This window comes from Orycteropus afer, unplaced genomic scaffold, assembly GCF_000298275.1.
Source record: "Orycteropus afer afer isolate SDZICR_OR568_19922 unplaced genomic scaffold, OryAfe1.0 scaffold00574, whole genome shotgun sequence".
Lineage (NCBI taxonomy): Eukaryota > Metazoa > Chordata > Mammalia > Tubulidentata > Orycteropodidae > Orycteropus > Orycteropus afer.
The window spans coordinates 33,690-57,934 of NW_006922161.1; the positions used below are offsets into that span (position 1 = coordinate 33,690).

Sequence of the window (24,245 nt, forward strand, 5' to 3'; positions counted from 1 at the left end):
TAAAAACACACGTTCTGATATATGTGGTGAAACTTGAAAACATTATAGTGAGTGAAATAAGTGAGATACAAAAGGACAAATACCACATGATACAACTTATATAAAATATCCAGAACAGGCAAATGCAGAGACAGAAGTTCAATAACCAGTTACAAGGGACTGGGGTGCCAGGGGAGTGGAGAGTTATTGCTTAAATAACTTTAATAATGTATTGAATCCTATTTGGGATGATAAAAACTTTCGGAAATAGTAGTGATCGTTGCACATGGTTAATGTAATTAGTGTCAACTGTGAACTTAAAAATGGTTAAAATAGTGTTATATATACATATGTATTTATTTACCACAAAAAATTAAACAGTAATCAAAATTACTGAAATACCTGTCACATACTTGAAGGAAGAGTGGATATCGTTAATTAAACCCTCATGTTTTATACAGCGAAGTCAATAGTGTCTAAAACTTTACAAAAACCCAGATATGAGTTGACTGCCTAAAGTTAGGGAAGTGACCTCAAGAAGAACTAAACACAAATCATTAAAAGACTTAGGGCAACTGGGAATGGAGGATAAACTAATTTAAGATTATCAAGTAAGATGACATTTAAATCTGAGAAACAGCTAGTATTTAAAGGAGGGAGAACATTCCCAGCAAAAAAAGCATCATGTACAAAGACTTGGAGAAAGTACGACCACCTACACTGACCCAATAATGCACACACACTTGGTTTCCAACCCCCACCACATGCACCTGAGCACCGCCGAGAAATGCCAGCCCAGGGACCCACCAGGAGCACGTGGACACTTAGGAGATAGAAAGGTATGGTCATGAATAGAAGGGCAGGATGGGTGAGAATGCAGGAAGACAGGAAGGGCTCATGGTCCCAGGAAGCAAGCTGCTCTTATCAAGGGCTATGACTAGACTTTGCAGCAATCAGCATCATCCTGTCTCTGTCACCACCACTTCTTCCTTGGCCTACCTTCTGCTACAAGGTTTCAGTCCCTCTCTAAAGGGATTGACTATAAAGTGACCAGGCAGCTTCCTCATTCTGCTTAAAAACGCCCTGGGTTAGAAAAATGATTTTATATACTCTAGCTCTTCTCTCTTTTAATCTCAGCAGCTTTTCAATATCCTCCTCAAAGTAATCACCATTAATTCTTTTCTGTCATAATCCCACATTGCCTGTGGTGAGAATGACTGATACGTAACGATCTCAGCATCCAAATTAGCTTGGTGCTAGGAATGCCAAATAAAAGGAAACCCAGAGGCCAGTCGACACTTCAGGTACTATCTTTTTCTACCTTACAAACTGGTATTACAAACACTGACCTTGGTTTTAAGAACAGAAACCATACACTGTGTCTCATGCTATCACTTGTGCCTATTTTTCTCCCAGTTCATGGAGTATTCTTTTGTATTTCAAATAACTTTTTACAAGAATCCATTTTACATGACTTAATTGACTTCTTAGCATATCTCAACATTTGGATCCACATACTAGTCTTAGCTCATACTTTAACAAGCTTTTCTTATACTGACAACCTTTCTTTCCTGTGTGGATTACCTAATGTTAAAGAGACAAACTTTCAGTTTAAAGTACCAGCCCCCTCACTATAAAACAAAGATTCTGCAAGGCCAAAACAAAAAACAATTAAGCAAAAAAATCTGGGTCCTCACACTTGAAAATGCAAGGATCAAAGTTAATTTTCTTGATGCTGACATAGATTATAAAGAGGGAAGAAAAGACAAGTGGTCAAATGAAATACCTAATGGTACCTTAAGTCAGGTGTTATAAAAACATGATCTAAATAGTTATAAATGGTATTTGTTTACTAAAGGAGAGGGCCAGCCTCTGAATCTGAGGGAATTTGGATACTTTGGAATTTTTGTCACCTAATTCAGCAGCCTGCCTTTAGTTTGCAGTTCACTGGAAGATGGCTAGATCCTTTAAGAGCTGGATCTCCCCAATGAAAGCCATAAAGTGACTGCTTTGCTTCTTTCCAGCATGACTCTGATAATGCACAACAGTGAAGAATTTATCAAATAAGGCAGTTACTCTCCACTCTGAACTTTACATTGCTGAGTTACAGCTGACTGTGCACTAAAGGGTTCCTCGCATGTATTACATTGATAAGCTTGTTCTCTCAGATGAATTTTATGAATTTTCTCATGACTAGTAAGAGTTATTCTTTGACGGAAAGTCTTCCCACATTCATTACACGTATAAGGTCACTCTCCACTGTGAATTCTCTGATGTCGAATAAGGTGAGAGGTTTGTCGGAAAGATTTTCCACATTCAATGCTTTCATAGGGTTTCTCTCCAGTGTGAATTCTCTTGTGTTGTATAAGGGATTAGCGCACACTGAAGGATTTTTCACATTCATTGCACATGTAAGGTTTCTCTCCAGTGTGAATTCTCTGATGCTGAATAAACTGTGAATGCTGACTGAAGGCTTTACCACACTCACTACATTCGTAAGGCTTCTCGCCAGTGTGAATTCTATGATGTTGAATGAGAGAAGAGCGAACATTGAAGGCTTTCCCACAGTCACTACATTCATAGGGATTCTCTCCAGTGTGGATTCTTTGATGGCGAATAAGGTGGGCACTCTGACTGAATGCTTTCCCACAATCATTACAGTCATAGGGTTTCTCTCCATTATGTGTTCTCTCATGCTTAATTAAGGTAGATATTTGTCCAAACGTTTTCCCACACTCATTACACTCATAGGGCTTCTCTCCAGTGTGACTCCTTTGATCTTGAATAAGATGGGAGCCCTGGCTAAAAGCCTTCCCACATTTGTGGCACTCATAGGGTTTCTCTCCATTATGTACTCTCTGATGTTGAATGAGGGAAGAAAGTACACTGAAGGCTTTATGACATTGATTACATTCATAGGGCTTCTCACCATTGTGTGTTCTTTGATGGTGAATAAGATTAAAACTCTGACTAAAAGCTTTTCCACACTCATTACACTCATACGGTTTCTCTCCAGTGTGAATTCGTTGATGCTGAATAAGATGTCCCTTTTGACTGAAGGTTTTCCCACACTCATTACACCCATAAGGTTTCTCTCCAGTATGAATCCTCTGATGTTGGGTAAGAGATAGACGAGCACTGAATGATTTTCCACACTCATTGCAGATATAGGGCTTCTCTCCAGTGTGAATTCTCTTGTGCTGAGTAACTTGTGAGCACTGATTGAAGGATTTTCCACAGTCATTACACCTGTAGAGTTTCTCTCCAGTGTGAATTCTCTGATGGACAATAAGTGTTCGGTTCAGGCTAAAGGATTTTCCACATTCCTTACATTCATAGGGTTTTTCTCCTGTGTGAATTCTCTGATGCTGAATGAGAGATAACTGTGCACTAAAGGCTTTGCCACAGTCATTACAGTCATAGGGTCTCTCTCCAGAATGACTCCTCTGATGCTGAATAAGGTGTGCCTGTCTAGTGAAGGCTTTCCCACATTCTTTACACTTGTAAGTTTTCTCTCCAGTATGAATTCTCTGGTGATGAATCAGATTAGAGCTATGACTAAAAGCTTTCCCACACTGATCACACTCATGGGGCTTCTCTCCAGTATGAACTTTAAGGTGGTGAATATAAGATGAGCATGTACTACAAACTTTCCCACATTCATTACACTGATAGGGTTTTTCTCTAGTATGAATTTTATAATGCTGAATAAAGTATGAATGAGCACTGAAAGTTTTGCCACATTCACCACATTTGTAGCGTTTATCACCAATGTGAATTCTCCAATATTTACTAAGGACAGAGTGCTGACTAAACATTTTCCTACATTCATTACACTCATGGGTTTTCTCTCCAGGATGAGTTCTATGATGCTGACTGAAAGTTTCTCCACACTCAGGACACTCAAAGGATTTCTCTGGACTAATCCTCCTCTGATTCCCATTCAGAGTTGAACTCCGTCTAGGCACTTCTGCAAACACATCTGTCTGGAAAGCTCCTTCTCCTACATGGATGCTCTGTAGGTTAATGATGTCTTTATTTTCTTGAAAGTTTTCTGTACATGATACATTCTGATGGAGATTCTCCACTTTAGACACTCTAAGATATTTGACAGGGGTGGAGTCTATGCAATAGACTGTGCAATAGCCCCTACCTACACTGACTTTCTGGGTTTTCTTTCCTGTGAGGGTTTTCACATGTGTCACTGTCATTGATCTGAAATTTTTCTTCTGGCAGAAGGGTTTCTTAAGTCTCTCCAGTGCAGATATTTTCCAGTAATTCTTTAACTTCTCTTCAACTTTATTCATCTCTTCAAAATCAGGTTCCTTAGAAATATTCTTTATATGTTCTGGTATTTTTCTCTGTGACTCCATTTCTCCAGAAATTTCCTGCTTTTGAGAAAATTCCTTTATTTCAATTCTGGTGTCATAACCTGAAAGAATGAAGATAAAATGAGTTACTTGTGCTTTACTATGGAAGAAAGAATTAGAACAGAAACAGGAAAATTTATCTGAAACAATTATTTCCTAGGAAGATAACAGATTCTCAGAATGTAGAAACTGACTTCACTGGAAAGACAGGAGGAGGAAAAAGAAGTGGAGAAAGAAGCAGCCATCGAAGCAGTGAAATCTGGTGTAGGGAGGAAGGAGAGAGGAAGGGAAGGAATCTTCCCTATCTAGTCAATTATAAATTGAATTGCTTCTCCAAAAAATATGTATTAAAATCCGGGCCATCTGATACTATGATTTAATTATATGATTAAGTCAGTTGGCCTTGGACAAAGCAGATTACCTTCCATGATGAAATTTAATGTAAAATAATCATCTTCTATAATGCAATCTAATGTAATGTTTTCAATCAATTGTGGTCATACCACTATAAAATGGATCCTAAACCTAATCACTTTTGAGTAATATAAAGGGCAGATTAGATACAGAGAAAAGCACACATGGAGGAAGAAGATGCCACGTGAGATGACTGAAAATCACCCAGGGCTAACAATAAGGAAGAAATTGACGTAACCAAGATAAAGATTTGTACTTTTAGGCTCCAGAACTGTGAGAAAAGAAATATCTATTCTTTAAAGCCACTTACTTGTGGTACTTTTTTTCAAACAGCACTAGGTAACTAAGAGCCCAACGCTAATGACTTATATCTGAAATAGGCTAACCAGGCACACACGAAGCAGGAATAGTAGGACATAATCTGAGGGAGAATAATTCTCAAGAAGGTGAGGAGGGTGATTAGAAAGAAGGGAATGGAAGCCTAGAAGTTCATCACCTTTGGTGGTCAAGGGATTGCGGCATATTTTGTAAACAAAGTATTTCTGTGTGTCTTACACATAATATGTATTCAAATATTTGTTGAAAAATAAATGATAAATGACCCATAATGTATGAAGTCTATAAAAGTAATGGACAACAGGAAAAATGAGTTGATCCGGACAACATGGTTTCACAGGAGCAAATTACAAAAGGTAAAATAGAAACAAAGAAGCAACCCACTCATTCAAATTATCAGGTACAGCAGAAGACAGAAAACCCCAATGTATGCAACATTCCTACACACAGATTCCCAATAGACAAAGATGCCTGAAAATCTGTGAAAACTGTAATACAACTGGATTCCAAGAGATCCAATGAAAGAAAGTTAAAAACGACGACGACAACAACAACAACAAAATACACCACAAGGAGCAGGCATACAAAGATTGTGGGAAAGACAAGCCAGGTCAGAACAGTGAGAGGGTAGCCCTGTTTTGACATACTAGGCAAACACAATGGAATCTCCTTTTGGAAAACAGTGGTTACTGTTAGATTTTTAACGAGGTGCTACTTTCAGACTGTCTAGCAAGATTAGGGAGAGTGAGCTGAAAATGTTAACTGGATGTGGTCTCTAATTGAGGTAAGTTGTCTTAATAGAGTGAACTACTCACAGTACTTTAAAGATTTAATTTACTATCCAAAACATAAAAGGGAAAAAGCAAATTTAATATTTTACTTTAGAAACCTACGATTAGCCTGAAGAAGCTGGTTCTGGATGGTTAAAAATCCTTAATTTCTATTAGGGCATCTGCAGAGTTAGAGTGCTCAGGTCTCACAACTAGAGAGTGAAAAGGTTATTCTAATCAAGAAGCATTATTTCACCAAGTAAGAAACAGAACAAAGAATGTGAACAAAATGAGAAACCACAGAAGAGAGTAACCTGTGAGTCAGGAAGGTCACATTAGAGTACAAAGGCCAAGGTTGTTAGAAATGACTCACATTGCACCCAAAGGCAACCCAGGACCCAGGAGGATGAGAGGGAGTAGATCTCTCTCCTAGCTTGTCCTGGCAACCCCATTTCCCTCCTACTTCTACAACTCCTGCTTTTATATACTTCTCAGACTCCTCCTGCCAAGCATGAAGCCAAAGACTAATACCTGCTCCATCGCAGGTCTTCCCCTCAGGCGATGGAGGCAAAATCCCAAGACACCATCAAGGCCATCAAGGGGAGAAGCAGCATGTAAAATTCTTAGATGCAGGGATGTGATGATTCCTGCAACCGGATGGAAGGGCAAAGTCGACACAAATCTCAAGTGGTGCAAATGAAAGAATGCAGACTCTGAAGCCAAATGACCCTGGTACAAAGCTGAACTGCTCCCGAGCTATGGGTAACCAATGCCATCTCCCTGATCCTCAGTTTCCTCACCTATGAACTTCTGTGAAGTTTCCATCCTTGCAAATTATCTAAGAATTTTAAATAACTTATACATACCACTGTAGCACAGACCTTGAACTCTCAATAAATGATAATGCAAGGTTGCATCATAGGCCATGAGAAATCGTCTGGAAAAGAAACAATTTCTTAGACCAAGTGACAAAGAATGAAAGGATAGGAAAGAAAGAGACAATGTGTAGTAGACTGTGTAATGCACAGAGGATGATATATTGCATGCAGAGAATGTACAAGAGCCCATCTAAGTAATTTTAGGTGCTTCAGATGCATCAGGGAAAACCCAGCTGACAGAGACAGAGACCATGCTATCAGCTATTTCATTTACAGCATTTTTGCTGTCCCTATTCATTGCTGAAACATAGACCCACTCCTAAATACTCCCACTGTTTCCACGGTGTGCATCCATCATGGCATACAACAGACCGTATACCACAGAGGGCTCTGCAAGGCTGCAGAGTGTAAGAATACATATATAAAATTCAACCATATTTCTATATTTGTCTGTTGTTACTAGGTGTCGTCAAGTCTGCTCTGACTCATAGTAACCCTATGTACAACAGAATGAAACACTGCCCAGTACTGTGTCAGCCTCACAATTCTTGCTATACCTGAGCCCATTGCTGCAGCCACTCTGTTGATCCATCTTGTTGAGGGCCTTCACCTTTTTTGCTGACCCTCCACTTTACCAAGCATGATATCCTTCTCCAGGGACTGGACCCTTCTGACAATGTGACCAAAGTAGGTCAGACGAAGTCTGGCCATTCTCACTTCCAAGGAGCATTCCTGTTGCACTTCTTCCAGGACAGATTTGTTAGTTCCTTTAGTAGCCCTTGGTATTTTCAATATTCTTCGCCAACACCACAACTCAAAAGCATCAACTCTTCTTCGGTCTTCCTTATTCAATGTACAGCTCTCACATGCATATGAGGCAACTGAAAATACCATGCCTTTGGTTAGGCACATCTTAGTCTTCAAAAAGATATCTTCACTCTTCAGCACTTTAAAATAGGTCTTTTTTTTTTCTTCTTAATTTTATTGCGATTTGGGTGAAAGTTTACAGAGTAAATTTATCTTCCATACAGCAGTTCACATACACTTTGTCTCATGATATTGACTGTAATCTCCCACAATGCAACAGCTCTCCTCCCACTTCCTCCCCATAGCCCTGTGTCCTTCCCTCCCATGCACTCCTGCCCCCGAATGGTCTCCCTGTCCATACACAGCCCTTCTATTCTCCCATGATTGATCTCTCCAAGGAGTGTATCTAGCTGATGTAAATACTCAGTTCATATCCTTGTTTTTTGTTTGGTTGGAAGCCACAGGAGTAGGTTCAATTCCAGATCTGAAGGGCAGCTAGGGGGCATAGTCTCAGTGGTTCCATCAGGCTCTATCAGACCAGCAAATCCAGTCCCTTTTTTCCTTTTATTTTTTTTTTTTTCAAGTTTTGTTCCATGTTGTTCTCTCACTCTATCCAGGATCTCCTACATAGATCCCTCTGAGTGGTTGACACCACTAGCACCATCTAGTTCTTCTGGTCTCACAGTCATATACCCTGAGGATCACATGGTATACAAATTCCTTGGACTAATTGCTTCCATGCATCTTTGGTTTTCTTCATTCTTCTTTGCTCTGGACGAGGAAAGACCCAATGTTCAATCTAGATGGCTCCTTGACGCTTTTAAAAGTCCAGCTGTTACTTGCCAAAGTAGGATGTGGAACAATGTTTTTGTGTAGTATGTTATGCCAACTGAGCTTGATGTCCCCTGAGACTATGGTCTCATAACCACAGGTCCAACTACTCACTCTCTCTGGGCAGCTAGTTGTGGCCAAGAAGTCACCACAACCTTGTCCCTTGTGAATTCTACTATATACCCGGACATTCTTACAGAATATACAAATACACTTGTAGAAACATCATCAGCCAACCCTATACACAGTCATGGGCACACTCCCCCCTACCTAGCACACCTGATTGTTCAGCCTGTCCACCCATCTATCCACCCATAGATCAACGCTTGGCGTAACTGACAGCACAATACTGTATATGCAAAAGGATTCATCTTTGTTGTTTGTATCTCCCATGTACCTCTCTATGTCTTCCTCCTCCTCAATGCCACTGTGTTGATCACTCACATTTGGTGCACTGCCCTTCCTTTCACCCAAACCAATATTTGTCTATCTATCATGTTTCCACCCCTCCCCTCCCACCCCTGCTAGCAAACAAAGTTTCAGTCCATATATACACCTTTCATTGACTTTGCACAATAGATAGCGCAGGTCATTAATGAGTCATCCTTCAATCTTGATGCCACGCTCTTCTTCATATAGTCCAGCTTCTCAGATTATTTGCTCAGCACCCAGATTGAATAAGTGTGGTGAAAGGCTACAACCCTAACACACTCCCTTCCTGACTTTAAACCATGCAGTATCCCCTTGTTCTGTTCGAATGACAGCCTCTTGGTCTATGTACAGGTTCCTCATTATCACAATTAAGTGTTCTGGAATTCCCGTTCTTCTCAATGTTATCCATAATATGTTATGATCCACACAATCAAATACTTTTGCATAGTCAAGAAAACAAAAGTAAACATCTTTCTGGTATTCTTTGCTTTCAGCAAAGATCCTTCTGACATCAGCAATGATATCCCTCATTCCACATCTTCTTCTGAATCCAGCTTGCATTTCTGGAAATTCTGTCGATATACTGCTTCAACCATTTTTTAATTATCTTCAGCAAGATTTTACTTGCTTGTGATATTAGTAATATTGTTCTATAATTTCCACATTCTGTTGAATCACCTTTCTTTGAAATGGGTACAAATATGGATCTCTTCCAGCCAGCTGGTTGGCCAGTAGCTGTCTTCCACATTTCTTGGCATAGATGAGTGACTGGCTCCAGAGTAGCATCTGTTTATTGAAATATCTCATCAATTCCTGGAGCTTTAGTCTTTGCCAATTCCTTCAGTGCTGCTTCAACTTCTTCCTTCAATATCACTGGTTCCTGATCATATGCTTCCTGAAATGGATGAACATCAACCAATTCTTTTTGGTACAGTGACTCTGTGTATTCCTTCCATCTTCTTTTGGTGTTTCCTGAATCATTAAATATATTATATTGCCCACAGAATCTTTCTATACTGAAACTCAAGGCTTGAATTTTTTCTTCAATTCTTCCAGCTGGAGAAATGCTGAGCATGTTCTTCCCTTTCAGTTTTCTAACTACAGATCTTTGCACACTTCATTGTAATAACTGTCTTTGTCTTCTCAAGTTGCTCTTTGAAATCTTCTGTTCAGCTCTTTTATCTTATCATTTCTTCCATTTGCTTTAGCTACTCTCCATTCAGGAGCTCTGGTAGCATAGTGCCTAAGGCACCTGACTGCTAACCAGAAGGCTGGTGGTTCAAACCCACCAGCCACTCCTCGGAAGGAAGGTTGGGCAGTCTACTTCCGTAGTGATACTGCCTCGGAAACCCAAAGAGGGGTTGCTATGCGTTGGGTCCGACTTGATGGCACATAAGAAAAAAAAACTCTCCATTCAAGGGCAAGTTTCAGAGTCTCTTCTGACATCCATTTTGGTTGTTTCTTCCTTTCCTGTCTTTTTAGTGACCTTTTGCTTTCTTCATGGATGATATTCTTGATGTCATCCCACAATTCCTTTTGCTTTAGGTCAGTGGTGTTCAATGCAACAAATCTATTGTTTAGGTAGTCTCTAAATTCAGGAGATATAATCAAGGTCATATTTTGGCTCTCGTGGACTTGTTTTAATTGTCTTCAGCTTCAACTTGAACTTGCATATGAGTAGCTAATAGTCTGTTCCACAGTCAGTTCCCGGCCTTGTTTTGGCTGAAGATATTGAGCTTCTCCATCACCTCTTTCCACAGATATAGTCAATCTGATCCCTCTGTACTCCATCTGACCAAGTCTACATGTATAGCCACCATTTATGTTGTTGAAAAAAAGGTATTTGTGATGAATAAGTCGTTGGTCTTGCAAAATTCTATCATGCGATCTTCAGTGTCATTTCCATCACCAAGGCCATGTTTTCCAACTACTGGTGATTCTTCTTTGTTTCCAACTTCTACATTCCAGTTACCAGGAATAATCAACACATTTTAATGGTATGTCTGGTCAATTTCACACTGCAAAAGTTGGTTTAAAAAAAAAAAAAGTCTTCAATTTCCTCATATTTGGCTTTTGTGGTTGGTGCATAAATCTGAGTAACAGTAGTATTAACTGATCTTCCTTGTAGATGTATAGACATTATCCTATCACTGACAGCATTGTTCTTCAGGGATTTATCTTTGGCATAATTATACTTGCATGTAATTTGTTGGCCAGGTAACTGTCTTCCAAATTTCTTGGCATGAATGAGTGAGCGCCTCCAGTGCTTTATCTGTAACATGTTGCAACATCTTAACGGGTGTTCCATCAATTATTGGACTTCTTCCTTCAGTACCATCAGTTCTTGACCATATATGCTAACTCCTGAAATGTCTGAATGTCAAACAATTCTTCCTGGTATAGTGAGTGACTCTGTGTAGTCCTTCCATCTTCTTTTGATGCTTCCTGTATCATTCAATATTTTGCCCATAGAATCCTTCGATATTGCAGCTCAAGGCTTGAACTTTTTCTTCAGTTCTCTCAGCCTGAGAGATGCCAAGTGTGTTCTTCCCCTTCAATTTTCTAGCTCCAGGTCTCTGCACATTTCATTATTATACTTTACTTTGTCTTCTCAAACTGCCCTTTGAAATCTTCTGTTCAGCATTTTTACTTCATCATTTCTTCCATTCACTTTACCTACTCTCCATTCAACAGCAAATTTCAGAATCTCTTCTGAGATTCAAACAACCATTTTGTCTTTTTCTTCCTTTCCTGTCTTTTCTATGACTTTTTGCTTTCTTCGTGTATAATGTCCTTGATGTCATCCAACAACTCATCTGGTCTTTGGTCACTAGTGCTCAATTAGTCAAATCTGTTCTTCACGTGGTCTCTAAATTCAGGTAGGAAATACTCAAAGGCGTATTTTGGCTATTGTGGACTTGTTTTCATATTCTTCAGCTTCAACTTAAAATTGCATGTGTGCAACTGATGGTCTGTTCCATGGTGGTCCCTGGCCCTGTTCCGGTTGATACTGAACTTCTCCATAGTCTGTTTCCACAGATGTAATCAATTGGATTCACATGTATTCCATCTGGTGAGGACTACATGTATAGTTGCCATTTATGTTGTTGAAAAAATGTATTTGCAGTGAGTAAGTCATTGATCTTACAAAATTCTATCATGAGATCTCCAGATCATTTCTATCACCAAGGACATATTTTCAAACTACCAATGCTTCTTTGTTTCCAACTTTCCCTTTCCAGTTATCAGTAATTATCAACACACCTCAATACACATCTTGATCAACATATGTGCTTAACTGTAAAATACTCCCTTTTGTGATTCTTAGAAGACTCCCTGGTTTCTTTTCAAAAGCAAAAAGTACTTCTTCTTAAAGTGCCCTTTGCAGAAATCTCACTCCTTTTTCCATAAGTTTGAGTTAGGAGTTTTTATCTTATAGCAGAGCAGTATTAACATCTAGTTGGCTCACCTAGACAACAAAGAGACTGACCATGGGGCTCACCATGTGGTTGCTGGAGAAGGTGTCAGTAGAGAAATGTAAAGACTGAATTAAATTTTAGCTAATGTGAAATCTTGGCAGAGAATGTTTAATAAATAAATGCCTTAAGAGTAAAATAATATATATACTTGGTCAATTTCAGATTGCAGAAGTTGATATAAATCTTCAATTTCTTCATTTTTGGCTTTAGTGGTTGATGTATAAATTTGACTAATGTAAGTATTAACTGGTCTTCTGTGTAGACATATGGATATTATCCTATCACTGACTGCACTGTACCTCAGAACAGATCTTGAAATTGGATGTTGTTGTTGTTGTTATGTGCCGTCGAGTCAAACCTGACTCATAGCGACCCCCCCTTGAGTTTCCGAGGCAGTATCACTACGGAAGTAGGATTGCCCAACCATCCTACCGAGGAATGGCTGGTGGGTTTGAACCGCCAGCCGTCTGGTTAGCAGGCAAGTGTCTTAGCCACTATGCTACCAGAGCTCCCTGAAATTGGATAGCCATATGCAAAAAAAGTAAACTTGGATGCATGTTTTACATCATATACAAAAATTAGCACAATACAGATCACAGATCTAAATTTAACACCTAAGTCATAAAAATTCTAGAAGAAGAAAATCTTTGTGACCCTGGATTAAACAAAGATTTCTTAGATGTGACACCAAAAACACAACCCAAAAAGGAACAAGTTGATATACTGGACTTCATCAAAATTCAAAACTTCTACTCTTCTAAAGACACTGTAAGAGAAGGAAAAAACAAGGCATAGAATGGCAGAAAATCTATGCAAAGGGTGTATCTGATAAAGAATTTGTATCCAGAATACATAAAACCAAAACACCAAACTGATTTCCATCGAGTCAATACCAACTCATAGCAACCACTATTAGGTTTCCAAGGCTGCAAATCTTTACGAAAGGAAACTGTCCAATCTTTTTTCCACAGAGAAGCTGGTGGATTCCAATCACTAACCTTCTGGTTAACAGTCAAATCCCTTAACCACTATGCAACCAGAGCTCCTTTAGAATATATAAACAACTCTTAAAATTCAACAATAGGAAAAACAACCCAATAGAAATAAATGGACACAGATTTGAACACTTCACCAATGGAGATATACAAGTGGAAATAAACACAAGAACATCTTCAGTCATTAGAAAATGTGAATTAAAATCATAATGAACTAACTACAGAACTATGAGAATGACTAAAATGAAAAAGACTGAACACATTAAGTGTTGGCAAGAATGCAGAGCAATTGGAACTCTCATACAAAGCTTATAGAAATGGGAATGGGAATGTTACAGCCACTTTGAAAAAAGTTTCACAATTTCTTCAAAAAGTTAAACATACACCTACCACATAATGCAGCCTTTCCACTCCCAAATATTTACCCAAGAGAAAAAGAAATGTATAGTCATGCAAAAACTTGTACACAGATGTTCAAAGCAACTTATTTGTATTAACCAAAAACTAGAAACCATCCAAATGTCTATTAACAGAAGAATGGATCAACAAATTGGGGTATATCCATACAATAGAATATTATTCAGAAATAAAAAGAAATGAATTATTGATAAACAACAACATGGGTGGAGTACAAAACAGTTATATCGAGTAAAAACAAAAAAAACAGAGTATGTACTACATGATTCCACTTCCATAAAACTCTAGAAAATGCAACCTACATTGAGAGAAAGCAGATCAGTAGTTACCTGGAGATGGACTGGAAGTGAGTGGGAAGGAAGGGTCATTAAAGAACATGAGAAAACTTTTGGTATGTTCATTATCTGTATTGTAGCTATGGTTTCACATGTATACATATATCCCAAAATGTATCAAATTATATACTTTAAACGTGTGCAGTTTATTGTATGTCAATTATACCTCAATAAAACTTACTGGGAAAAAAATATATACATATGGGCTTTGGAGCCAGTCTGCCAGGGACCTAACCCAGCTCTATCTCTAGCCAGCCATATGAGCTCAGATCAAGAATTTATTCTCTCTGTGCCTCAGTCTCCTGAGCAATGACTACAAAGGGTTACTGGAGGACTGTGTAAATTCACTGAGCCAGCAATGCTGGGCACATATCGAGCCCAGTGGATGTTAGATGCCACAGCCACATAGCATGGGACTCTGCTCTGCTTCCTGATTACCTGCCCAGATCCCTCCCTATTGACAGTACTGCAAACAGGAAGAAACCATGTCTCGCTTATCTTCTTCAAGGTCCAGAATCAGCCTGGGATGACTGCTGGAGAATCAACAATGGCAGGAAGAAGTGACACATTGCAAGAGGGGCATCCCTCCAAGTAGTCTCTCCTGTTGGTGTCCCCAAGCTGACCCACAATGCCTGAGAAGGAGTAGGTGGCATGAAGTGAGTGACTGGGAGGTAGCCAGAGCTGGGAACCAGCTTCCACAAAATCACCTGAGCTCATTTCTAGGGCTAAAAGAAGACTCTCTAGCGTAAGAAAACATGAACTCACTTACAGACACAGAACAAGGGCCACTAACCAAAACAAGAGAAGAGAGACTGAGATGAAGAAGGGAAGCAGAGTCTTGGAAATGAGGAGAGATTTGGTCTGGAGCTCACAGAAGGGCCTGGTGAAGCTTGCAACACCCACAAGCATACAGGAGAGGAAGGGTGTTCCTGCAGACTCACCGTCACTCCTGTGCCTCCAGATTCTACACCCCTCAGTTCTTAGTGAGTGTTGGGCCCAGGGCGCTTCCCATGCTCCAGCCGGGAGATGACATCTGGTTTCAAGCCTCGGTTTCCTGTTCCAGAGAAAGGAAGTGAGACTTGATGATTCTTTCTGGATCCAGGTAGAACCTGTCCATGGTCAGCACCTCTGTGCTGGTCATAACCTCCTCAGCCATCTGGTCTCCAAACCCTGGTAACAGACTTAGGCCTGTGTCCCATTTGAAGAAAGGTCAAGATGCAGCTTTTCTGGGGGCTGTGGATAAGGCACAGAGTTTGGGGTATGAACACATCATGGAAGAAAACTTATAGGAGGTGTTAACGCCCAGCAGAGCAGCCCAGGACCCAAGCAGAAGGGCTAAAGAAAATAGCACATTCCAGTATAAGGAAGACAGGGCTCTGAACCTGAATAGATTCAAATCCTAAATTTTCCACCAACTGCCTGTGTGCACATGGGTAAGTGATGCTGTTTGTCAGCCTTGCGTTCATCTCTGAATTGTGTGTCACAACCTATTCTACAGACACATGAAGACTAACACAAGAGATATGACTATACTAGATGCTCCATGAATAACATCGTCCCATACTTCCTATATGGAAATCAGGGAGGCTCCCAGTCCTGCACCGCACAATCCAGGTCTGCCTGGGACCAAGGTCTGGATCACCTGTCTCTGGGCCTAGGGGATGAGAAGCCTCTGAGCCTCCAGCCCCAGACAATCTTTCAGTCCCTCAGCTATTCATAGAGTTGAGTCCTGGGGAGGGGCCTTACCCAATGAGACCAAGTTCCCATAGGTCTCCAGCATCACATCCCTGTAGAGGTCCCTCTGAGCAGGACCTAGGTGGTCCCACTCCTCCTGGGAGAGGAGCACAGCCACATCCTCGAAAGTCACTGCAACCTGGAATGACAAGATCTTGCTGCAACCCGGGTCAGGCCCAGGGTGGGGTCTGTAAAAGTGCTGAGGAGGCACTAGGCTCACAATGGGCAAAATCCCTCTGAGTATATGTACCAAGTTTCATCTTCCCCTCTAGAGTGGGTTCTTCAAGGCACATGGAGTCATCTTTAACACCCCTGACCTTGCCTTCCACTGCACCCAGTCTAGGGACTGTGGCACCACAGTGGGGAACACGTTTTAGGGACTTGAATTCCACTGGAACCAGCTAAGGAAGGGTGGAGGCCACACTGAGGCTGGGTCAGTGCTGGGGCCTCTAAGAAGACCACTCACCTGTGGCCCAACAGGAATGAGCTGCTTGACGGCCATCACTGGGTCTCTGGAGCTTGTCCTAAGGAAGCAGCAGAGCTGGAGGGAAAGTGTGATAGTGCCTGATTGACCTGCTCCCTTGAGACTTCTGGGCCTGGACCCAAACAAAGACTACTGAAAACCTTGGAAAGGGCAGGTATGCTGGCCCCCTGGTGGCCTCTGGGTCCATACCCCTCCCCTGCCCCTAGAATCAGTAGCCCCTGCTATGATGACACCACAAGGCCAGCCACCACATGAAAACTACATCCCCCAGCATGTTCCTTGCTAGAGGAGACAACTCAGGTCACCTACCCATGATGTTCTAAGCAATGGATACACAGCTGTAGCACACAGATGAATGGGGAGCCAGACACACGCCTATGCCAGGTGACAAGGGCTAAAAAAAGAATAAAGTAGCACAAGAAGCAGCAATAGTCAGGTAGGAGGTATTTTACATGAGAGGGCCAAGGGGTGTACTTTTGATAGAGTGACATCAAAGCAGAAATCTAGACAGAGTGATGACAGGCTCCATAAGGACACGAGGCCAAGAACGTCCCAGGCAGGGAGAAGCTCAGGTACAAAGGTCCTGAGGTACGAGCCTACATGGTGTGTTCCAAGAAGGGCATGGGGACTAGAGGGGCTGAAGCAGAGTGTGGAGGGCAACAGAGAGGAGGGCAAGGTGCCTGGTAGGCTGCTGAAGAACTGACTTTTACACTGACGAGACAGGAAGCATCTGGAAGGTCTGAGCAGAGTGCTATGACCTGACGCATGCAGCTGCTTTGAGAACAGACTGAGAAGTAAAGGTGGAAGCAGGAAAGCAGCTGGAAGCTCTAGCAACAATCCCCCGAGAGACAACAGTGTCTCAGACTAGAGTGGCGATAGCAGAGGCGATGAGATCAGAATGGGATGTATTTCAAAGGGATAGTCACTAGGATTTGCTGAAGTATTAGATGTGGGGTGAGACACCAAGATTTTGGCCTAAGCAACTGAAATGATAAAACTACAACTTACAAGAATAAGATTGCAGGAGCATATTGGAGTGGCAAAAATTAAAAGCTGTTTTATACATGTTATGCTTATGATGGCTATTAAACTTACAAGTAAAGAATCAAGGCATTTAGCTACACAAGTCCAAAGCTCAAGAGAGAGGGTGAGGTCAGCTGGATACACAACGGACATTGTCAGTACACAGATGACATTTTAAATCGTGGATCTGGTTTTATTTTAGCACTGACAGGTGACACTCATGAGGTGTCAGTTCCAGGAAAACCTTCCCAACTGGCCTCTGCAGACATAGCTGGCCATTCCCCTGCCTCTCCCACCATGCAAACAGAGTCCTTAATTGGGTCTAGAGGTGACCACAGACCCAGTTCTGGCCAATAAGACATTAAAGGAACTTTGCTAAGAGCCTTCGAAGAAGGACCTTTCATCCCTGATGATAAAAAGGAACAAGGAGTCTGGAGTGACCACAAAGAAAAGACAAGAGAACCTCAAAGACACATTCTGGAGCCCGACATCCCAGAACAACCATGTCTGTCCCATCCTTATCATTTAAGCAACTGTTGAGTCAATTTTCCTCTGTCTGGCACCTTATTGATGCACAGCCCACCCAACTCATTTCTCCTGGGTCTTCATAGCATCTACATCGGAGGCACACCTGGGTCACAGGCAGCCTCTGGGTCCCCAGCCAGCACTTGCCTTCGACTGGCCCCTGCTGTTCATCCCCTTTATGTATGACAAGTGGTCCTTCTTAATGCTCCTGCCTTCACTTCCAGACTCATCTGGGAGGTGTGTGATGCTGTTATTAGGAGCACAGACTCAGGACCCCAACAGGACCTAGTTCCAATCTTGGCTACACCAACTACTAATGCAGGGGCCTCAGGCAAGTGACAAATTTCCCTACAGACCCCAATATGAGAATAACATCACCACTTTATTTAAGTACCTGCTTTGTAGAACTAAACGAAAGGATGTGTACCAAGTGCTTAGCACAGTGCTTCAAACCACAAACAAAAACTACTAACTAAATCTTAACTTAGATTAAAAAAAAAAAAAATCAGTCACTGGTGTCAAATCGGGCCGACTAACAGCGAGCCCTCCTCCTTGGGTTTCCGAGGCGATATCTCTACGGAAGCAGATTGCCCCAACCTGCCTTCTGAGGAGTGGCTGGTGGGTTTGAACCGCCGGCCTTCTGGTTGGCAGTCCGATGCCTTAGGCACTAGGCCACTATTAGATTAGGTCAGAGTTTACGGAGTACCTCTGAAGGAACGCTGAGTGAATGCTGGCCTCGCTCTAGCGCTCCCTGAGGCCTCTTCCCCGAGTCGTTTTCACATCTTTATCCTTTACTCCTGTTGGGCGGAAAGTGCTTCGCACCCTCCGGAGGAAAACACAGTTGGGTACATCCCCGGACACGTCCCAGGACCCCGTCTCTCGCAAGGCCTTCTTCATTTACCCAGCTGCTCCACTCTGTCCCTGCCCGTCCTAACTCTAAAGTGGAACCGCTCTGGGCACTTCTTCCCTGGGCCAGTGAGGCCCCTTTGAGCCCGGTTCCGTCGCGCCAGCCCCAGAACCACTCTGACAGCTCCTCGTCAGGCACCAGCGGCCCAGGTCTCACCCAGCTCACTGCCTCCCAGGAGAAAACAGCCGCGCGCGGGCCGCGGCCGACCCCCTGGGCCGGAAATGCCTGACCTAAACTTCCGCCCCCTCCCCCGCACACTCCAGGGGTCTGTGGAGTCGCTCTAGCCTTCACAGACGACTCTATGAATCGGTGGCCCCAATCTATTCCCGTATTTGTGTTAGCGCCGAGGCTTCGCGTGAAGGAGGGCCGAGCTGGAGAGGACCTCAACCCGGAGCGGCCCTGCGCCCCTCCGCCTAGGGGGTGACCTTCTCCGAGGCTAGGGGCCTCGCCCTTCCTGGCTTAGGGCCTCTCCCCGAATACCCCTCTCCGGCCCACAGCTCCGTTGACTAAAGCTGCAAGTACTAAGAACTCAGCTCGCTCTCACTGTGTGCCCGGCATAGATTTAAACGCGTACATATTTACTCCTTACAGCACCCCACGAGAGGGTTTCTGTCAGTATCCTTATGTTATGAGGAAACCGAGGCACAAAGAGGTTATGTAACTGTCCCAGGTGGAGCAGGCGCCTGGTGCCTGAGAGGGTCCTGCCCTCAAGTCGCTTTCAAGACGCACTGTCTCCCTCAGGCTGCCACCACTGAACTCCAACACAGCCCGACCTCGCATGCAGGAAGCCTGCCTGGAAAGCAAGGAAGTGCGTGAAGGGAGGATGGCTCAGAAGTCAGGCAGGACGAAAAGCGCGTCGATGGAAAATGGCGCCTATGGCAATTCGTTTTAAATTGCTTAATGAGCTCTGGTAGCATAGTAGCTAAAGGCACTTGACTGCTAACCAGAAGCCTCCCGGTTCAAACCCACCAGCCACTCCTCGGAAGGAAGATGGGGCAATCTACTTCCATAGTGATACTGCCTCGGAAACCCAAGGAGGGGTAGCTATGAGTCGGGTCCGACTCCACGGCACATAACAACAATAATGATTTCTCAGAGCTGGCAATGGAAACTTTTATGGAGAATAGAAATTGCTCATTGACGCCCCACTTCAAAGGCTGCCCAGGGCACACATCTGCCTTAGATATGCTTCTGGGTGGGACTCAGGCAGTTAAGAAATATGGGCCACATGAGGCTGGTCCACGGAAAGTATAAGACTAAGAGACAAGTCAAAGAAGAAATTGGAGAAGGAAGGACGTAAAACAGCAGAAAGGAAGGGGCAGGAAGAGGGCTGCCTGTCTTCAGCTGGACAGTGGGAACATTGAAACTTCAGAGTCATGGATGAGTGGAGTAAGGACTGTAAATACAAAACCAGAAAAAAATTAAATTTGGGTTTTCTCTGGGTCCCCCTCCCTTTTCCTAGAGCACTTCCTTTAGAATGCTCATAAGTGTGTTCTTTCTCTGACCCTTTGAGTTGAAAATCTTTTAAAAAGCCAGAAACCTAGTAATTGTCAAAAGTGTCAAACTCATGAAAATCCAGGAAAGGCTGAGGAGCTATTTCAGATTGAAGGAGAATAAAGAGATGTTATAGCTAAGTGCAGTGTGAGCCTTTTGGTTAAAAGACCTTTTAAGAATTTGACAGACTCAGAGTGGGATCTATGTAGGAGATCCTGGATAGAGTGGGAGAACAATGTGGAACAAAACTCAAAATCATTTAAAAAGGAGGGGGGCAGGGAGACCAGGTTTGCTGATCTGATAGAGCCTGGTGGAACCCCAGTCTATGGCCCCTAGCTGCCCTTCAGTTCTGAAATTGAACACACTCCTGTGGCTTCTAGCCAAACAAAAGGAATTTGAGCTGAACATTTACATTAGGTAGATACAGTCCTTGGAGAGAACGATCATGGGAGAATAGAAGGGCTGTGTATGCACAGGGAGACGCCTGGGAGGCCAGGACTGAATGAGAGGGAAGGACACAGAGAAGAGGTGGCTATGGGGAGGAAGTGGGAGGAGAGCTGTAGCACTGTGGGAGATTACAGTCAATGTTATGAGACGAAGTGTATGTGAACTGCTGTATGAAAGATGAATTTGCTCTATAAACTTTCACCAAAACAAAAAAAAAAGTAAAAAAAAAAAAAAAAAGAACTTGAGTGACTGAGAATTAAGTTACAGTAATCTACACTAACATCAATTTTCCACCACTCATCTGTCAGTTTGTCCTACTGTAGTGGCTTGAGTATTGCTGTGAGTCTGGAGGTTATGCCACCACTTTTTCCAATACTAGCAGAGTCACCCATGTGGACAAGTATCAGCGGAGCTTCCAGACTAAGAAAGACTCAGAAAAAGGAAGGGGCCATCTGCTTCTCAAAGAATTGGCCAGTGAAACACTTATGAATAGCAGTGAAACACTGTTTGATATATTACTGGAAAACTTTATGAATAGCCCTGAAATACTGTCTGATATAGTCAGGATGAGCCCCTCAGGTTGGAAGCACTCAAAATATAACTAGAGAAAAGCTGTCCTCAGAGTAGGACCGACCTTAATGATGTGGATGAGTAAAGCTTTCAGGACCTCCATTGGTGATGTGGCACAACTCACACTGGGAAGAAACATCCGCAAACATCTATTAATAATCAGAACATGGAATGTACAAAGTATGAATCCAGGAAAATTGGGAGTTGTCAGAAATGAAACGGAACGCATAAGGATCAACATCTTAGGCATTAGTGAGCTGAAATGGAATGGTTTGGGGCATTTTGAATCAGACAACCATATGATCTATGCTGACAATGACAAATTGAAGAGGAATGGTATGGCATTCATCATCACAAAGAATGTTTCAAGATCTATCCTGAGGTATAATGCTGTCAATGATAGGATAATATCCATACCCATACAAGGAAGACTAGTTACTACTACTATTATTCAAATTTACACACCAACCACCAAAGCCAAAGATGAGGAAGTTAAAGATTTTTACCAACTTCTGTAGTCTGAAATTGACCAAATATGCAATCAAGATGTGTTGATTATCACTGGTGATTGGAATGCAAAAGTTGGAAACAAAGAAGAAATCACTAGTAGTTGGAAAATACAGCTTTGGTGATAGACATGACACTGGAGATCACAGGATAGAATTTTGCAAGACCAGCAACTTATTCATCACAAATATCTTTTTTCAACAACACAAATGGCAGCTCTACATGTGGACTTTCCCAGATGGAGTACACAGCAATCAGATCAACTACATCTATGGAAAGAGATGATGGAGAAGCTCATTATCTTCAGCCAAAAGAAGGCCAGAAGCTGACTATGGAACAGACCATCAACTGTTCATATGCAAGTTCAAGTTGAAGCTGAAGACAGTTAAAACAAGTCCACAAGAGGCAAAATATGACCTTGATTATATCTCTCCTGGATTTAGAGACCACCTAAAGAATAGATTTGATGCATTGAACACCAATGACGAAAAAAAAAAAAAACCAGAGGAACTGTGGGATGACATCAATAACATCATCCATAAGCAAAAGTTTACTAAAAAGACAGGAAAGGAAGAAACAACCAAAATGGATGTCAGAAAAGACTCTGAAACTTGCCCTTGAATGGAGAGTAGCTAAAGCAAATGCAAGAAATAATAAAAGAGCTGAACAGAAGATGTCAAAGAGAAGCTAGAAAAGACCAAGTCAATTATTATAATGAAATGTGCAAAAACCTGGAGTTATAAACCAAAAGGGAAGAACACACTCGGCATTTCTTAAACTGAAAGAGCTGAGAAAAAAAAAATCAAGTCTCAAGTTGCAATATTGAAAGATTTTTATGGGTAAAATATTGAATGATGCACAAAATATCAAAAGAAAATGGAAGGAATATGCAGTCACTGTACCAAAAAGAATTGGTCGATGTTCATCCATTTCAGGAGGTGGCATATAATCAAGAACCAATGGTATTGAGAAAAGAAGTAGAAGCTGCACTGAAGGAACTGACAAAGACCAAGGCTCCAGGAATTGATGGAATACCCATTGAGTTGTTTCAAAAAACAGATGCCATGCTGAAGGCACTCAGTCATCTGTGCCAAGAAATGTGGAAGACAGCTAGCTGGCCAATTGACTGGAAGAGATCCATATTTGTACCCATTCCAAAGAAAGGTGATCTCATGGAATGTGGAAATTATTGAAAAATATCATGAATATCACAGGCAAGTAATATCTTGCTGAGAATAATTTGAAGATAGTTGCAGCAGTATATTGACAGGGAACTTCCAGAAATGCAAGTTAGATTCACAAGAGGATGTGGAATGAAAGATACCATTGTTGATGTCAGATGGATCTTGGCTGAAAGCAAAGAATACCAGAAAGATGTTTACTTGTGTTTGATTGACTATGCAAAAGCATTCAATTGTGTGGATCACAACAAATTATGGGTAACATTGAGAAGAATGGGAATTCCAGAACACTTAATTGTGATCATGAGGAACCTGTACATAGACCAGGAGGCTGTAGTTCGAACAGAACAAGAGGATACTGCATGGTTTAAAGTCAGAAAAGGAGTGTGTCAGGGTTGTATCCTTTCACCATACTTATTCAATCTGTACGTTGAGCAAATAATCTGAGAAGCTGGACTGTACGAAGAGGAGTGTGGCATCAGGATTGGAGGAAGACTCATTAACAACCTGAAATATGTGGATGACACAACTTTGCTTGCTTTAAGTAAGGATGACTTGAAGCATTTACTGATGAAGATTAAAGACTACAGTCTGCAATATGGACTGCATCTCAACATAAAGAAAACGAAAATTCTCACAACTGGACCAATAAGGAACATCAGGATAAACAGAGAAAAAACTGAAGTAGTCAAAGATTTCATATTATTTTATTCCACAATCACCACCAATGGAAGCAGCAGTCAAGACATCAGATGATGTATTACACTGGGCAAATCTTCTGCAAAAGACCTCTTTAAAGTCCTGAAGAGCAAAGATGTATCTTTGAAGACTAAGGTGTGCCTGACCCAAGCCATGGCATTTTCAATCACCCCATATGCATGTGAGAGCTGGACAATGAATAAGGAAGACTGAAGAAGAGTTGAGGCTTTTGAGTTGTGGTGTTGGCAAAGAATACAGAAAGTACCATGGACTGCCAGAAGAACTAACAAATCTGTCCTGGAAGAAGTGCAGCCAGAATGCTCCTTGGAGATGAGAATGGCCAGACGTCATTTGACCTACTTGGGTCATGTTGTCAGAAGGGGCCAGTCCCTGGAGAAGAATATCGTGCTCCATAAAGTGGAGGGTCAAAGAAAAAGGAGAAGGCCCTCAATGAGATGGATTGACACAGTGGCTGCAACAATGGGCTCTGGTATAGCAGGGATTGTGAGGTGGGCACAGGATCAGGCAGTGTTTCATTCTGTTGTAATAGGGTGGTTATGAGTCGGAGCCGACTCAATGGCACCTAATAACAACAACAGCATCAATTTTGATTATAGTTTTGAAATAACGT

At 41.9% G+C, this 24,245-nt stretch overlaps 1 protein-coding gene across 1 annotated transcript; it reads right to left on the minus strand.

Annotated features, from left to right (window-relative positions):
- Positions 1 to 2,051: 2,051 nt before the first annotated feature.
- Positions 2,052 to 16,279, minus strand: LOC103210170 (zinc finger protein 252). Its single transcript, XM_042783006.1, is given in 5 exon segments — positions 2,052 to 4,411; positions 14,985 to 15,047; positions 15,050 to 15,097; positions 15,790 to 15,916; positions 16,244 to 16,279. Coding segments are annotated over 5 exon segments (2,634 nt in total).
- Positions 16,280 to 24,245: the final 7,966 nt, after the last annotated feature.